The 10,246-nt window shown below is 48.1% G+C and overlaps 2 protein-coding genes across 4 annotated transcripts in view; one reads left to right on the forward strand and one right to left on the reverse strand.

Annotated features, from left to right (window-relative positions):
• ASB8 (ankyrin repeat and SOCS box containing 8) overlaps window positions 1-4,219 on the reverse strand; it is a 29,653-nt gene extending 25,434 nt beyond the window's left edge. For 2 of the 3 annotated variants that reach the window (XM_050746943.1, XM_050746942.1), the window contains exon 1: window positions 4,095-4,218. The gene's annotated coding sequence lies outside the window, so the exon portion shown is untranslated. Of the gene's footprint in view, window positions 1-4,094 lie in introns of all 3 variants that reach the window. The other variant, XM_050746945.1, reaches the window with a different exon arrangement.
• A 2,363-nt stretch (window positions 4,220-6,582) lies between these two features.
• Window positions 6,583-8,923, forward strand: CCDC184 (coiled-coil domain containing 184). Its single transcript, XM_050746955.1, has one exon. It carries the CDS (start codon window positions 7,122-7,124, stop codon window positions 7,704-7,706), a length of 585 nt encoding a protein of 194 aa, XP_050602912.1. The 5' UTR covers window positions 6,583-7,121; the 3' UTR covers window positions 7,707-8,923.
• Window positions 8,924-10,246: the final 1,323 nt, after the last annotated feature.

A 10,246-nucleotide genomic window follows, 5' to 3' on the forward strand; every position in this document is an offset into this window, starting at 1 on the left:
AGAGACTAACCTCAATTTCTGGAATATTATTTTTCCGATCCATGTTTGCTGTTTGGTTTTAATTTAGTTTTACTATCCTGGGAAGGCTGATCCTTATATATCTTTTGTTATATTTGATCAATGTGGGGAGTTTTTGTTTGGTTTGGTTTTAAAACAGAAGCAAGGAAAGCAGGCAGCAAGGGACAAAAAGGACTCAATTTTATTATAGTAAAACGTGTAACTCGGTGCTAACACTACCCTAAATCACCATAGTCTACCAGTTTAGGAATATGAAGAGAAGAGGTACACTAGATTTAAAGCATAGTAATCTCTATGTTCATAATGTCCCTTTCTCAGTTGGCTACTACTCTTACAACCAGAAACAGGGTACTTTTTTTTGAGGCTGCCTCCAGCAGAATAAGAATATAAATCAGGAGTTCTCCTTAATATGCAGTATGAAGATACAGGCTTGACATCATCCCATTCCCTGATAATGCTGAGGGGAGCAGAGAACGTGCATTTCTTTGACCCTGAGTTCTGACAAAACTTGGCCTGGTATCTTTGAGACTTTGATGGGGATAGTGGTGGAATATGCCAAGGGAGGTTAGAGGGGTAGGTAGGTGACAGCTGTCATTCCAAAGCTGCAAGCACTTTTCTATTTTGTAAGAAATGGAGACTTCCATTTGTCTCTGAAGTAAGTATTCCTTTGTTCAAGAAAGGCCACCAACGGGGCCACTTAATAGTGTGACCATAAGCCGTAGGTTACCAAAGTAGATGGCTGAAACTGAAAAAGCTAAAATGTTCTTGAAGAAAAGGCAGAGTTGGAGATTCAGCTATTCAACACATATTTATTAAGCATCTACCATGTGCCAGGCACTATTCAAGGTGCTAGACATGGCAGTGAAGAAAACAAACCCCCTGCCCTAATGGACCTTACACCCTAGTTGGGAGTAAAAGATAAATAAATAATACATAAAATAAATAAGCAAAAATACAGGATAACAGATATTGATAACTGGTGTGGAGAAGAATAAAGCAAAGAAAAGGATTAGAGATCCAGGATGAAAGTAATCCTGGTGCCTTAAAACAAACAAAAGAGCAGGCATTGTGCCTATGAACTGTGGTCAACCATAGAAGATGGAGCTATTTTCATGTAAGACTTCTTAAAATAGGAGCCTCAGGGTTCTAGGTGAAAAAGTTGGGAGAAAGGGTCCTTCTCCTCACTTTTGCCTAAGATCTAGCACTTCTACAGTTCTTTGAAGACATGGATTACATTTTGGGGTCCCTGTCCATGGTATCTTCACAAATACTAGTATAGTCTCCATTTGTGTCTGGGCAATGGAAACAGAATGCACCCTTGTAGTGGCTGCTAAACTGTAACTGATAGTGCCTTGCTGGTCCTTGAGAATGTGTTAGAAATAACTTTTGACACTATTTGGGGGGCCTCTGAGAGAGATGGACTTACTATAACTAGATGTATTAGTAAGAGTGAGACCTACAAAGTTTTGTAGAATTACGTAGGATAGATAGCACAGGCTTCCTCAAGATATGACAGGCAAGGAAGGGCCTGAAAGTTTGCATAAGTCAGCTATGAGGGACATTAAATTCCTAAAAATATCTTTAATGAAAGGGAAGTTTATGGTACACATACCATAGTCCCTATCCTACCATAAATATTTGGACATGATTTCCTTCAAATTGGACTGATACTCTGGGAGAGGCAATTGATCAAACAAAATTGCCCCCATTGAACTAGAAATTGCTTTTTTGGGTGGTGCAGCACTATCAGTGCCTGACTTGGGGCCAAATCAGGCTCTGAGCTGTTGCAAAAATGGCAACTTTCTAGGGGCAAAATAATTTATGGAGAAGATGGAAGGTGCTTAAGGCCATGCACCAGGGATCATTGGTGGCTCTGGCGTTCCATATGCTTCTGTGTCCATGGCCAGTTACCTAGAGACTTGGGTTGGAACTGGTGACATCACAGTGACACCGAATACATGTTTGAATATGCACCAAGAGGGGGAAAAGCCTCTGCAAGTGTTGATCTAAGAGAAGCTGCTGCAGGGGGCAGTGCAGAAAGGGGAGATGGGATGACACTGGCAAAACAGGTTTAATTGGAATGGAGGGTTATTGTCAGTGGAGATTCATATTGCATGAGAAGTTGGAAGGTCCCCTGGAATTCTTGCTCTGAGTAAAGTTAATATGGAAGAGAAATAAGGGGTTAGGGGTGGCCTTAAAGACTCCTAAAAACAGTTTGAGGTCACAGAGCAAGCAACTGGAAGTGTAGTTCAGACCTTACATGAGGTGTGGGTAGGTGGCTCACCACATGACCATGTCTCTGACGCTAAATAATCTTGAGGTTGTGGACAGTTGGATCACCTCTCCAGTCAGAGGCTCATACAGGCCTAGGGTCTTTGCAAACCACCATGTCCATTTTGCTGTGCGAACGTCGGGGAGATGAACAAAGCAGATTGGCTGTAATGCCAGGTAAACCACTCTCTGGTGCTGAGAAAAACTAGTCTATGTGACAGGCAAAACCCACAACAATGCAAATATTCTCAGCCTCTCCATCTTTTCTATGCTCTGAGAAGACCTCTGTAATTGATAGCTGGAGTTCTCAGTACTCATGCAGATTGGGGGAATAAAGGACAGAATCAAAAGAGCTAAAATAAGCTTGGCCTGATTTACGTGAGAAGGACAGGAAGCTTCTTCTTGGAGAAGAGAAAAAGAATACATCCAAGAAGTGAAGAGAGCCAGGGAGTGAGAAAGCAAGGGTCAGGCTTGAGAGAAAGTTTGAGGGTGTTTGGGGAGAAAGGAGAGAGACCAGCAGCAACAGCTATGCCATAATGTGTGGAACAAATAGAGAAGGAAGGAAGACAAGTTTCAGATGTTTTGCTGTGCACTAAGAATGTAAACACCTTTAGAGTTTTCCCAGAGACTGTAATAAAAATCTAAATTGCTTTTTAATGCTTTTGGCGATTGGATATGTTTCTTTTGAATGTGATATCACGCTGCCATGGGCCACAAAGCAGCTCAGCTTCATAAAAGTTATACTTGGGGGATATTGTCTGGGATTTGGGGCCTAAGGTACAGCAGTCAACTGTACCTTGTTTTAGATCATTGCTCTAGAACTGAGTCTAGCCAGCTTTATCGGATTTATAGTGCAAAAAATACACCAGCCATATAAAGTATAAACTAGAGATATACTAGATACTAGACAGAGGTAAATGGCAGAGCCTCTTCTGAATCCCAATTTTAGTGAGAATATGATGTTTGAAACTAGGTGCACCTGATGGAAACCTGTATGTCGGCAGCATGAGGGTCTCTCCCCACCACAGACTGATGACAGTGGGATGAAGAAAGAGAACAGCTAAGGTGATTCCCAGAGGACAATAGAAAAGCAGGAAGCAGAAGCTGTGTAGGGGTTATATTCTCTTATTATGTGGCAGTTCCTCTGAATATTCTAGTAGGATAGCTGGGGTACACATCTGCCCCCTTTTGCTTAGAAATGGACCCATGCACTAACTATAGGGCACAGGGATCCAGAGGGCCCAGGCCTGTAACCCAGCTAGCTGACTGAGGCTCTGCCACTGTTCTCCTTATTTTCCTGAGACTAGACCTTTCTACCTTGTCTCATTTTCACACAGAGTTCCTGAAATGATCTGGTTTTCTATCAGACGCACCAATGTCTCCTTCCTATATTTTCTTTTTCTTTTATTTTCTTTTCCTTTCTTTTTCTTTCTTTTTCTTTTCTTTTCTTTTTCTTTCTTTTTTTTTTCGAGACGAAGTCTCGCTCTGTCACTCAGGCTGGAGTGCAGTGGCGTGATCTTGGCTCACTGCAACCTCTGCCTCCCGAGTTTGAGCAATTCTCCTGCCTCAGCCTCTGGAGTAGCTGGGATTACGGGTGCCCACCACCATGCCCAGCTAATTTTCGTGTTTTTAGTAGAGACAGGTTTCACCATGTTGACCAGGCTGGTCTCAAACTACTGATCTCAAGTGATCCACTCACCTCAGCCTCCCACAGTGCTGGGATTACAGGCATGAGCCACCGTACCCAGTCACCTTCCTATATTTTCAAATTCTGCTACTGGTCCACTCCCCCAGTTCCCACCTACCCTTGACTCTCAAATGTTTGACCTGGAACTTGACTGGACCAGCCACACTGCTTGATCTCTGCATATGTTTCCCATGGTCTTTTGTGCTTCTCCAATAATTTCCCCTCCCTCTGGGCTCAGATCCCTTGTACTCTCAGTGGACTTCATAGCCAGCACCTCTGGACAGCATGATGTAATCTTATGCTGAAAGCCTTGACATAAATGGTATCCTCAACAATAGTGGCAAAAGGCCTTGTATGATGACATGCCACAGCTCCTCCTGTATGGGGGCTATGCTTAATGTAAGCTTATGGGATTTCAAAGATGAGAGGTCCCCCACTGGGACAGAGTCACTCTTTGTAGGTAGAAGGCAGGGACATGCCTGAACTGGCAAGATGAAATTTTCCATGTGAAGTGCTTGTCAAGAGATGTAAAGTAACAGACCCAGACAGAAAGCCTGAAAGCCATGACAGTCTTTTCTGGCTATAGCTGAGCTCTCCTGGGAAGGATGGGAAGGATGAAAGCAGGGTTGAACCCATAAGCCCTGAGAACATGCTTGCTGTAGTATAATCAGAAACTAATGCTGTGTAAGCTCAGTTGTTTTCATGTGTCCTGTCTCTATTTCTAATTTTCCTATAGTTGTTAATAAAGTCTCTTTGTAAATACCAGCCCACTTCAGTTGTGCTTATGGAAACCAAGGAAAAACATTTCTGTCCTCTCCTGAGCCAGAGTTTCAGGAGTAACTTAAGGTGTCATTACCACTTATGGGGTACATAGTAGAGGTAGGAGTCCTAACCAAGATAAGAGTGCTGGAAATCTGTAGAATGAAGGAAGAAATAAGCAAGCAAATAGGATTGAATCATTAGTTTCAGAAAATACGATACTGTGTTTTTAAAATTTGTTCATATATTTGTTTTGGGAAATCAAATTTCTAATGGCTGCATAATACTTTATATATGAGCAATTTTGCCTTAGTTTATTTAAACATTCTGCTCCTGGTCATTTAGGATAGTCCCCACTTGTTTCTATTTTAATAGCAGTAAGATTGGTATAGGCCAAACAGTCCTCTAGTGTCACAAAAGTTTCCCTGTGCCAGTCTCACTCTTCATCACCAACCACATAATCAGGGAAACCCAAAGGTAACACATTTGCTGTAACTGAACCGCCAGTCTACAAAACACCTTTCCCTAGCTCTTCTCTATCTTGAAGTGATATGGTTTGTTTCTCTTCCCCAGATTTATTCTTGTGAACTTCATTTTTGGTTTCTGATCACTTGGCTTCCCTAATTTCCTAGGGTCATTATTAATGTGCTCTGCCCAGGTACTGATTCCTTCTCAATCTGGAATCATCTACATATATTAAAGACAATGTTTTTCTTCCTCCGCCCTTCCTGCTCCACCCCTTAAATAGGGAAAGGGGTTGTCACAAAGGTTGTGGATACTCAGTGTATGTCTGAACTTGGGCACTGAAAGAGAGAGCGGGAATTACTCTAACACACAGTCATCCCATCCATCCCCTCCATGCAACCGTCAACAGTTTACCTTTTCACCTGTGAGATGATGCAGAGTGTTATTCGGAATTAGAAATAATATTATAGACTATCCAGTTCAATTCCCTAACAGATGAGGAAAATGATGTGGCCAAGGTCTCTGAATGAATACGTGGCAGAAACGAAACTGAATTCAGGTCTCCTAAAACCCAGTACGTTTGGCTTGGAGAGTTCCGGATGAGAGCATGGGACTTGGTGGTTTTTGTTATTCATTCAATAACTATATTAAGCGTCTACATACTAGGTGCCAGGCAGTATTTTAGGAGCTGGGGATTCCGTGATGAAGGATGCAGGGGAGACAAAAATCTCTGCCCTTATGGAGCTTTCATTGCCAAAACTTAAGTACTTGGCCTCCCCATCCGGGACAAACTCCCAGGGACCTGGGTAGGAGCGGTAGGGTCTCGTAAAGGAGGGAGTCCCATCCTTTCCCAGCTCCGGTGATTTCTATAGCGAGAGGGCTGATTTACTGCAGAAACCTCCGTAGTGCCCTCCTCCTCCTGCCTCTGCACCGCCAGGCCCGGTGGGGCCGGCTCCAGAGCGCCACCGTTCCCCAGCTCAACTCTGGGATGATTAGCATCAGCTTCTCTACCCTCTCCGCTTTCCTGCGCACCGCTGGAGGACAGGGAGGCAGGACTCGACTTTAGCGCCATCCTCTGAGAAAGGAATGCGGGCTGGAAAAATCCTTCCAGGGCAGTCGCGCTGGGTCTCATACCCCGGCTAGGGGAGGGACGATCTCTCCCGGACTTGGAGGTTTATGCAGCAAACGGCTCTCTCATGCTTCCCTATTAAACATTGCAACCACACACTCTTTCTAGCCTCGGCCGAAGCCACTGCAGCGTCCCCTCTCCTCCCCCCACCTCGCTAGTCCAGACTCCACAGCCCCACTGCAGCTTCAAGCCATCCTCCCTTTTTCTTCTCCACTTCCTGGTTACCATGGAGACACACGTCATTTACGTGCCGTGCGTCGCCTTGGAAACAGAGGAGCATCCGCGGCGCCGCCGGGAGACCCGCCCCAGCTGCTGCTGCCACACTCGCGGGCGCTGCCAGTTAATGGCCTGGGGGAGTCCCGAGTGCTACGCGCCGCTGGCCTCAGCCCGGACCCGGACCCCTCCGCGAGCGCGTCTGTGACCCACGGAACCGGCAGGCGCTCTCTGCTTGTGGCGCCCAGAGGGCGGCGCTGACACGGGCGCAATCCGGGAGGTGAGGCAGGGCAGGGCACTTTCGTCCCGGGGCGAGCCCAAGAGACGCCGGCTCTGGGACCCTCTCCGGGTTCTCGTCCCGCCGCCTCTTCTCGGCCTCCCGCGACCTTGCCCGCGACCCTGCCCGCGCCCTCTGCCCAGGACTCGTCTCTCACGTCCGCTCCCAGCCAGTCTCGGGAGCCTCTGCTTCCCTCCGCTCCTCCCCACCCCTCCGGGACCTCTCCCCCTCCACCCCCTCCCCCACTCCGGAGGCCGGGCTGGACGCGACCCAGAGCCGCCGCCACCCGCTTCTGCCACTCAATGGAGGACGGTCTGCTGGAGATCATGACCAAGGACGGCGGCGACATGCCGGCGCCCCTGGAGGTGTCCACCGTGCCGGCCGTGGGGGACGTGATCTCCGGGGAGTACAACGGCGGCATGAAGGAACTGATGGAGCACCTGAAAGCCCAGCTGCAAGCCCTGTTTGAGGACGTGAGGGCCATGAGGGGGGCCCTGGACGAGCAGGCCTCGCACATCCAGGTGCTCTCGGACGACGTGTGCGCCAACCAGCGAGCCATCGTCTCCATGTGCCAGATTATGACCACTGCGCCCCGCCAGGGCGGCTTGGGCGTGGTCAGCGGCAAGGGGAGCTTCCCGAGAGACCCCCAAGAGCCGGAGACTCCTTCACCTGGAATTGGGGACAGCGGCTTACTGGGTCGCGATCCCGAGGACGAGGAGGACGAGGAAGAAGAGAAGGAGATGCCCAGCCCCGCCACACCCACCAGTCACTGTGAGCGTCCCGAGAGTCCCTGTGCTGGTCTCCTTGCGGGGGACGGGCCACCTATGGAGCCCCTTGACATGCCCGACATTACCCTGCTGCAACTGGAGGGCGAGGCCTCCCTGTGAGGGGACTCCGTGGGGCACTACCTTCTCGGGCTGTCTTTGGGTTTCCGAGTGCATGACGCGAGGGGACTGAACGGCGCGGTGCGGCATGCTTCCCTTGGACAGCTGCTCTTGTGGGTCAGGCAGAGAGAGACTCCCTCGAGGAAGGATTTGTAGGGTGAGGGACTTTGGGAGCATCAAGAATTCTTTCTGCCCAACTAAGCGAATTATAGCAAACTGCGGAAAGGTGAGGCTCCGGGAGAGGAAGCGCCCATCTCTGGACTCCCATCCATCCCTATCCTGTCCTTTCCCCCTCCCCAGACAACAGGAGAACCCCTGAAATGTGTAAATAAAATTCTGCTTTTTCTATTCTGAAAAAGGACTTATCTAGGACCATGGCAAATAATCTCTAACAATTTACCTAGAAATTAAGGAATTGGGGGTATTCTGTTCTGGCAACAGGAAATTTACCCTTCTGCTGAAATCCAAGATATTCAGTGCTCTGCAGAAGCCTCTCCCCCTCACAGATCTCTGCGGCTGCTGATTGGTAAAGGAAGCTTGAGGAGGGAACTGCAGCCCTAGGAATCTGGGTGAATGGGGTTCCAAGGGCCCCTGGGCTGGGAGGAGCTGGCTATGAATGTGCATGAAGACATAATAGCTCAACCTCTAGGATTTTGCATGCAGAGCGGATCCTGCCTTGTCACTGACTTCATCTGGGATTGCTTTTCCACTCACTGGGGCTTACAGAACAAAGAGCCCGGTTCACAGGCAGAGACTCGGAAGGGGGTGCTCAGCAGCAGCCCAGATTTAGGGGACATTTGAGGGACTCGGGGCCGCAGCCAAAAACTGTCTCTCCTGGCTACACCTGCTTAACTTCAGTTCCTTTTTCTGTCAATATGTCCCTGCCCGCTGCCTCTCGGTGTTGCCTTCATGTCTTGTGTGTGTTATGTGTGTCTACTTGTGTAGTAGTGTGTGAGCCCTCAGGGTCAGGGCTTGTGGCTCTGATGTTAGGTTCAGGGGGCTTCAGACCCTTCTATGAGCTCCAAGCTATCATGGCGCTTTTCCCTCCCTCTTCTCCCAATCAGGGCATGGAGCATGTGGCTGTCCTGAGGTTCTTTTACTGATGTGCCGCCCTCCCACCTCCTCAAGTGGTGACTTTGTGTGCCCTCCCCCTCCTTTCTGTATTCCTTCTCAATACTTTCCTTGGTGTTAACCTTAATAAAAAGGCGTCATCTCCCCTCCTTGCTGACTGATACTAGAGGGATATCAGGGTTGGGCTTAGTGGGAACTGCAGGGACCATACCTTCCCTCCTCTCTCCTTGCCTCCAGTTCAAGGAGTTGACTGTTCCTGTCCTGGTTGGGACAGGCATTGCCAGCTCCGCCTGCTTTCCCTTCTGTCCTGGACCTTGACCTCAAGCTGCCCTGGGGAAGGAGGTGGTAAGTGTTGAGACTCCCATGCTAACATGAGTTTTTAGTAGCCAGAACTCCAAATGTGCAGGAGACTTTTCAGTGAAGCATCTGGCCCCTGGGAGATGATTTCCAAATCTGCGTCCTGGAATGGCAGGTACTGCACCTGTTCTGTGGAGGGAGTGGGGTGGGGGTATTGTTCTGGAGGGATTACCTGGGATCTCTGGAAATAGAGTGACACATCACAAAGGGAAACCACAATAACTGCCTCAGGCCTCTAGTGGAGAACCCGGGGAAGGTGTTCCCCAGAGGGCTTGACTGACAGCTCTAGTCTACTCCCTTGGGCAATGGAGACCCTGAACAAAATCTGAGAGCAGAATGAGCTAGGGTGCCGTGTGTGTGTGTGTGTGTGTGTGTGTGTGTGTGTGTGTGTGTGTGTGTTTTCTTGCTGCTGGTAGCTGTGGAGTGGTGGAAAGAGAGAGCACTAAAGACACAGATCTGGACTTAAATCTCAGTTCCAACACTGAATTGAGTGCTCAAGGCTTAGTTTCTGGATATGTAAAATGGGAACAAAAAGTTGTTGGGGAGAAAAATATATAGGACTCCTAAGAAGTCTTGTGCAAATGTTAGTTTCCTTATAGTTTTATTGGAGTGGGGGGGTGGTGGTGACTGGCTCCTCTGGGAAAACAAAGCTACCCACGGAAGGCTCTAGAAACTTTCTTTTTATATAATCTTTTCCTATCCAAAGAATCCTTGAGGCTGGGCGCAGTAGCTCACAACTGTAATCCCAGCGCTTTGGGAGGCCAAGGCGGGTGGATCACCTGTGGTCAGGAGTTCGAGACCAGCCTGACCAACATGGAGAAGCTGCGTCTCTACTAAAAATACAAAATTAGTCAGGCGTGGTGGCACATGCCTGTAATCCCAGCTACTCGGGAGGCTGAGGCAGGAGAATCACTTGAACCCGGGAGGCGGAGGCTGTGGTGAGCCAAGATTGTGCCATTGCACTCCAGCCTGGGCATCAAGAGTGAAACTTTGTCTCAAAAAAGACAAAAAAACAAAAGATCCCTTATCCTTCTTTAGAATTAGATATTAGGTATTCTATCTAATTCTACTTATCTGATTCTATGTACAGAATTCTAGTTATTTAGAATTAGATG

The sequence above is a fragment of the Macaca thibetana genome, chromosome 11 (genome assembly GCF_024542745.1).
Source record: "Macaca thibetana thibetana isolate TM-01 chromosome 11, ASM2454274v1, whole genome shotgun sequence".
In the NCBI taxonomy this organism is placed as follows: Eukaryota; Metazoa; Chordata; class Mammalia; order Primates; family Cercopithecidae; genus Macaca; species Macaca thibetana.

Excerpts from the sequence above, each read along its gene's own strand:
- CCDC184 (XM_050746955.1), top strand. The coding sequence starts at position 7,122 with ATGGAGGACGGTCTGCTGGAGATCATGACCAAGGACGGCGGCGACATG.